This window comes from Didymella exigua (assembly GCF_010094145.1).
Source record: "Didymella exigua CBS 183.55 unplaced genomic scaffold M421scaffold_13, whole genome shotgun sequence".
Taxonomy (NCBI): domain Eukaryota; kingdom Fungi; phylum Ascomycota; class Dothideomycetes; order Pleosporales; family Didymellaceae; genus Didymella; species Didymella exigua.
The window spans coordinates 231,998-239,456 of NW_022984787.1; the positions used below are offsets into that span (position 1 = coordinate 231,998).

The window sequence follows — 7,459 nt, forward strand, 5'->3', positions numbered from 1 at the left end:
CAAGAAAGAAAATAAAGAGCAGCCTACAGGAGACAAGACTTACAATGTCCCTTCTCCTAGACACAAACAGGGGAATCTAAGCTACACTAGCTTTTATTTAAGAAACTAAAGTAGGCACACGCAAGTGGTACCTACAGCAAACAACAGACAACTAATTTCCTTGGTTTATAACTAGAGCACAGGCTCTCACTATATGTCTACGAACCTATATATACTATTCCCTTACATAGAAAAAACTTGTAAATTACTAGAGCAGCCTCACTGCTCTCGTCCTATATAGTCTTAGACTCACACAGGACGTTAAACTAATCAATTAATCAATCAATCAACACAAGAGATCTAAGTCTTTTCAGACAACTAGGCAGCTATTCTAAGGCTAAAGACTCCTTCTAATAACCCTAGACAAGCTTAGCAAATCTGCTGCACAAACGCAGCAAAGGCAATTTACAGCAAAGGTGCAACAATTAGTCTACACTAGACCCTAGGATACCTGGATATCACAGGAAACAAAAAAGTAGACGCCTTAGCAAAATAAGCTACAAAATAGCAACTAGTATCTAATACTACAAGCCTTGCAATAACAGGTATTAGGATTAAAGCTATTGCAAGACAAGAGTGGCAACAGAAACTCCAAGCCTACTCTACAAAAGCAAAGCTTAGAAATCCTAGCACCTGTGCAGCAAGATTCTTGCTAAAACTAACAAGCAAGATAACACTGCTAAAAAACACTAGAAGAGAAATTGCAAGCGCATACTACTAGCTAAAGCTTAGACATAGATACAATAAAGCATATCTATACAATAACGTGGTTTATCACCGAGCCGCCAGGTATCACCGAACCGCCACCCCTCGCCAATTTTGCGACTGTTACGATAATTATTACAATGCCATCACAACGCAACGCGCAATCACCCTATAACAAAGGTACACTATACCTTGCTATCTAAGCTACAAAAGCTACTATGCCTGACAGTATAAATCACGTGTCTAAGGCCTTTGGTGTTCCCTAATTAATGTTGAGAGACTAACGCGCAGGAGGGCTTGCACAACGCGATTGCAAGGCTAATTTAAAGAAGCTGACAAAGGTAGAAGAGGAGGCAATAGTTGACTGTATACTTAAGCTGGACAGGCAAGGAATAGGCGCAACAAAGACTATGGTGCAAGATATAGCTAATGATCTGCTTGCTGCACGTGGTGAAGGACCTGTTAGCAAGCTCTGGGTAAACAGGTTCAACACGCGTACCTAACAAATTAAGCTTCGACGTAGCCAACTGTACAATTGTTAACAAGCCCTGAATAAAGATACACGCGTTATAACGCCCTAGTTTGAGCTAGTTAGGAATACAAAGGAGAAGTACAGAATCCTAGATAGAGATACCTACAACTTTAATAAGACTAGGTTCATGATAGGCATAATTAGGTCTAAGATAGTGTTCACAGGCTTAAAGAAGCGATCTAACCCTAAGAATATCTAGCCTAGCAATTAGGAGTGGGTCACAATCATCATTGGTGTCTGCGCTGCTGGCTAGGCTATCCCACCCTTTATTATCTTCTAAGGCAAGGTCCTGATTACAACCTAGTACCCTAATCTGCCTCGCGATTAGGTAATTGCGACTAGCAAGAATAGCTAGACAACAAACAAGCTTAGTCTAGAGTAGTTAAAGCACTTTAACGCGTCTACAAAAGAGTGTATTGTTGGCGCCTACTGTCTGCTTATTATTAATGGCTACAAGAGCTACAACTCTGCAGAGTTCAAGGAATACTGCGTAGAACACAAGATTATTACCTTGTGTATGCCCCCACACTTGTCGCACCTGTTGCAGCTGCTTAACATAGCCTGTTTTAGCCCCTTAAAGAGGGCGTACTTAATTAAGGTTAACGCCTAGTCATAATACTTAAAGACACAAATTAAGAAAGAGTTCTTCCTTACTAGCTTCTAGACAGCCTATTACAAGGCTATTACAAAAGACAATATCCACGGAGGCTTTAGAGGCGCAGGACTAGTTCCTTTTGACCTAGAGCGAGTGCTATTGAAGCTTGATGTGGTCCTTCACACGCCAACACCACCACCACTAGAGACTACCCTATAGGAATCCAAAACACCAACCAGCGCAAAGGAGGTTAAGTCACAAACGTTGTATATCTGTGAGCGCATGCAATTGCACAGAGATTCGCCCCTGTCTCCTATTATAAAATCACTTAACTCGCTTGCTAGAGGGGTTGCGCGGATAGACCATGCCAACGTGCTGCAGAGAAGGGAAATAGATAGCATAAAGAAGGCTATTAAGGCTCTGACAGCGCAGCGTGGTTGCAAAAGAAAGTATATCTAGACAGAGGAGGCTCTCACGGTTGGTGAGGTACAGGATATAATAGCTAAGAAGGACAGTGGTGGTGGTGAGGCATCTGAACAGTCTAGGAAGAAGGTGCGCAAAGAGAGGCACTGCAGACGTTGCAGCAAGACTGGCCACAATTTGCGCACCTGCACTGCAGAAATATTAGATGCAGATAATAGCGCTGCTTCTGAAGAGTAATTGTAGCAATTGTAAGTATTAGTACAGTGTTGTGGTTAAGCGTAATAGTTGTGTAATAGTTAGTGACTCTAAAAAAGTTGGTGAGGGGTGGCGGTTCAGTGATACCTGGCGGCTCGGTGATAAACCACGTTATACAAAAAACAGAAAGCTCTAAATGCAGCTGTGGATATACATAAACACCTTAACACCTAACGTATTCCACAGGCGAGCGCCGCACACGGGCGAGCGCCGCACACGGGCGAGCGCCGCACCTCACCAAACTTACGCACCTTATTTAACGTCTAACTTCACAACGTTATAATAATGTAACGTGAGTGTATAGCGAGTCGGACAGCTAAGCGAGTCGGACACCCTAACAAGCTATTAGGCCTACTATCTGCAATTGCTTAACACCACAACGCAGCAGTGCAATCTATAGTAGATAATATTAATTGCTAATGTCTACTATGTCTTTCTTACACGTGCGCAAATTGTGCCTAGTCTCTCTACAGCGCCTACAGTGCCCTTTACCCCTCTTACCTGCACCTGTTTGAACTCTACCCTCACAACTCTCCCCTTTAACCTGCGCCTCAACGTCGCGTTAGGCTATTAAGTCCTCTGCCTCTTCCTTTGGCAGATCTCCGCCCTTCTAAATACGCTTTCTTTTCCGTGATTTGCGCTCAGAGGCTGCTTTATTTGACGCTTCAAGCTGCAGCACTCGGGCTGCCAATAACGTCTGCCCATGCAGCAGCATTGCCGTGCCTCTCTGCAGCTGATCAACGATCTTAACCATTGGAGTTAGTAACAATCCTTGGTGCTTTTGAATACAATCGCGAAGCAGCGTTAATTAAGCCTCTATCTCACCAGCGTTAGTGGGTGTCTTAGGGTTCTATTGGGGCTCCCCTAAGAGAGGCGGCGTTGGCGTGCGAACCTTAACATTAAGCTTTAATAGTACTACTAATAGGTTACTAGGCACTAAGCCAGTTACTCTAAAGCTTGACAGGATATTTGCCTTTAAAAACGCCTTGTCAAACACCTTTACAAAGGTTGCAAGAAAGGCTTTCTTGTCAATCTAGCTAATATAGTCTAGTGCCAAGACTCTGATCTCTTTGCTGTACGCCCGCTTTAAGGGGGCAAAACAACCCACATCAAGTGGCTGTAGGATGTGAGATGAGTGCGGAGGCATACACAGGGTAATTATCTTATTCTCCTCGCAGAGATTCTGGAAGGCAAGCAACTTGTGGCTCTCATGGCCGTCAATTATCAGCAGCACGTGGCTACCCACCCTCCAGCCCTGAATCTGCTCAACAAAGTGCCTTAGCCAGGCTACACCAATGTCGTTCGTAGTCCAGCTGTTGTTACTAACCCTAATGCGCCATTAGGGCTTTAAATTAGGGTACTAAGACGCGTTGTAGTTCTTTGCTTTGAAGATAAGGTAGGGCGCAATTGCCCAGCCCATCGCGTTGATTGCAGCAATCAATGTCACCCACTCATAGTCTCCCTGCTGGACCCCAATAGGATCCATGCGTCTCTCTAATGCAGTGACTACTTTAACGCAATTTCCAATGCCTATAGTAAAGCCAGTCTTGTTAAAGTTATAGGTATCTTCGTCCTGGATGCTGTACTTGGCCTTAATGTTCTGTACTAGGTCAAACTAGGGTCTAATAACCCCTTAGTCGCTGCAAAGGACTCTCTAGTAATCCCTCTGTTAACTCATACGCGATTAGAGTCCAGGTTCGCGTTTAACAAAGTTTGAAGCCCATCGCGGACCGACAGGTCCTGCGTCACGTGCAGCGCGCAGTTGGTTAGCCATAGCTTCAACCCAATAGAGCGTTGGGGCATGCCCTTGCTCGTCAAGCTTCCTAATATACTGCGCAAGCGTCTGCTCTTCTGTCTTAGTCAGAGCTGATGATTTGGGGTGGGTATCACGTGTTGACTGCTTCCCAGCGCGTCAGTCTTGGAGAGTCGATTTTGGCACTTTGTAGACGTCAGCAGCGCGTCGCACGCTGAGATTTTGGGGATTCTTTGTTGCTTAGAGTGCAAGCTTAACCCTATCTTCTTTTAGGAGCAATTCAAGGTTGGGTGGTTAATCTATTGTGGTTTAAAGGTTGGTAGGCTTAACAGCTTGTTAGGGTGTCCGACTCGCTTAGCTGTCCGACTCGCTATACACTCACGTTAATATACAAAAAACAGAAAGCTCTAAATATAGCTGTAGATATACACAAACACCTTAACACCTACTGCTTAGCTGTAGAAACTACAGAGAAGCAAGAAAGAAAATAAAGAGCAGCCTACAGGAGACAAGACTTATAATGTCCCTTCTCCTAGACACAAACAGGGGAATCTAAGCTACACTAGCTTTTATTTAAGAAACTAGAGTAGGCACACGCAAGTTGTACCTACAGCAAACAACAGACAACTAATTTCCTTTGTTTATAACTAGAGCACAGGCTCTTACTATATGTCTACAAACCTATATATACTATTCCCTTACACAGAAAAAACTTGTAAATTACTAGAGCAGCCTCACTGCTCTCGTCCTATATAGTCTTAGACTCACACAGGACGTTAAACTAATCAATCAATCAATCAATCAATCAACCACATTACAAAGAAGGAGATCCTGCTATGCTTTAAAGCAGCTTACAAGAAAGCTATAGCCGCTAGCAACATCTAGGGAGGGTTCTAAGGGGCTAGATTAGTCCCTTTTAACCTAGAAAGGGTTATATTAACCCTTAATGTGAAGCTGCACACTCTTTTACTACTACTCCCCACAAACAATAAGCCCTAGCAGTTGCAAACCCTAAGTAATACCCTAGAATTTAAGTCGCAATTAGCTCTGATTCAAGACAAATATAAGAGGGAACAGGGTAGCTTACCTACTTCTGTTCTAAGCGCAATTAAGCACTATGCAAAGGGGGGAGCTATCCTGTCGCATAAGCTTGCGCTTGCACAAAAACAAATCCATGAGCTTAAAGCAGCTGCTAAGGCCACTACACAACGCAAATTGCACAAAAGAAAGCGTACTTAAGCTAAATGAAGCCTTGCAGTTGAAGAGGGCTAGCGGTTAACTGCTCTAAGGGAGTTTAGAGCGCGAAGTGATAGATAGATTGATTGATTGATTGATTAGTTTAACGTCCTGTGTGAGTCTGAGACTATATAGGACAAGAGCAGTAAGGCTGCTCTAGTAATTTACAAGTTTTTTCTGTGTAAGGGAATGGTATATATAGGTTTGTAGATATATAGTGAGAGCCTGTGCTCTAGTTTTAAACAAAGGAAATTAGTTGTCTGTTGTTTGCTATAGGTACTACTTGCGTGTGCCTACTTTAGTTTCCTATATAAAAGCTAGTGTAGCTTAGATTCCCCTATTTATGTCTAGGAGAAGGGACATTATAAGTCTTGTCTCCTGTAAGCTGCTCTTTATTTTCTTTCTTGCTTCTCTGTAGTTTCTATAGCTAAGCAGTAGGTGTTAAGGTGTTTGTGTATATCTATAGCTATATTTAGAGCTTTCTGTTTTTTGTATATTGTGTAGATATGCTTTGTTGTATCTATGTCTTAGCTTTAGCTAGTAGTATGCGCTTGCAATTTCTCTTCTAGTGTTTTTTAGCAGTGTTATCTTGCTTGTTAGTTTTAGCAAGAATCTTGCTGCAAAGGTGCTAGGATTTCTAAGCTTTGCTTTTGTAGAGTAGGCTTAGAGTTTCTGTTGCCACTCTTGTCTTGCAATAGCTTTAATCCTAATACCTGTCATTGCAAGACTTGTTATATTAGATACTAGTTGCTCTTTTATAGCTTGTTTTGCCAAGATGTCTGCTTTTTTGTTTCCTGTAATATCTAGGTGTCTTAGGGTCTAGTGTAGGCTAATTATTGCGCCTTTGCTATTAATTGCCTTTGCTGCGTTTGTGTAGCAGATTTGCTAAGCTTGTCTAGGGTTATTAGAAGGAGTTTTTAGCCTTAGAATAGCTGCCTAGTTGTCTACAAAGACTTAGATCTCTTGTGTTGCTCTGGCTATAGAAGCTGCAAACTTAAAGGCTCTTGTTATGCCTTCTAGCTCTTTATTGTATACAATCTAGCCTTTGCTAATATTATATTTAGTAGAGTAGATTTCTTTAGCCTGCTATTTATAGTCTAGAGCAGTAACTCCTATTCCTATTCCTGTGCCTTTCTTAATAGAAGAGGCGTCTGTATAGATAGCGAGTAGGTTGTCTCCTAGTCTCTGTAGCATTTGCTTTTTGTGTTGCTCTGCTTCTTCTTCTTTAGAGAGTTTAGAGATCTCTGCTGTGTATAATATAGTCTTGTTCTAGGGGAAGAAATAGTAGTCCTGCAATTTTTCTTCTTCTGTGCTAGGAGTAGCATTTTGTATTAATTGTATAATTTGCATAAGCTAAGTAGGTAGGCCTGTTCTTAGCCTTAGGAGAGCAGCTTCTTCCTCTTATTCTGTGCTAGACTCTAACTAAGTCTTCTCTTTATAACTGTAGAGTGGCTTTTAGAGTCTTAATTATAATATAAATAGGGTGGTCTTAGGTAGCTTTCTAGCTCTAAAGGCGTACTTTCTTAGAGCAGTATTTAGTCTTATAGCAGGGGGAGGGAGTGCTGCTTCTGTCTCCTGTGGTGCTACAGGAGAGGTCCTAAAGGTTCCTAGGATTTTCCTTAGGGCAAGATTCTGTAGTCCTTAGAGTTGCTTTGCTATTCCTGCTTGTTGTTTCTAGAAGATCTAGCAATCATAATCTGCGATGCTAGAAACGCATGCTAAGTATAGCTGTCTTATAGCACTAGGAGGGAGGCCTCTATTGCTATTTGCAAGTCTGCACATTCTGTAGAAAGCGTTTCTTGCTTGGCTAATCCTTGTAGCTACGTGTTCTTTAAAGGAGAGTGCGTTATTAAAGTAGATTCCTAGCCACTTTACTGTCTTTTTAGGCTCTATAGTAGACCTGTCTAGCAGGGTAAGTGTA

At 42.3% G+C, this 7,459-nt stretch overlaps 1 pseudogene across 1 annotated transcript; it reads right to left on the reverse strand.

Annotated features, from left to right (window-relative positions):
• Positions 1–3,417: 3,417 nt before the first annotated feature.
• On the reverse strand, positions 3,418–4,135 carry M421DRAFT_391353 (annotated as a pseudogene; the record flags this gene model as incomplete). Its single annotated transcript has 2 exons — positions 3,418–3,862; positions 3,911–4,135. Coding segments are annotated over 2 exons (505 nt in total), but the record flags the coding sequence as incomplete, so codon positions are not given.
• Between the last annotated feature and the right edge of the window lie 3,324 nt (positions 4,136–7,459).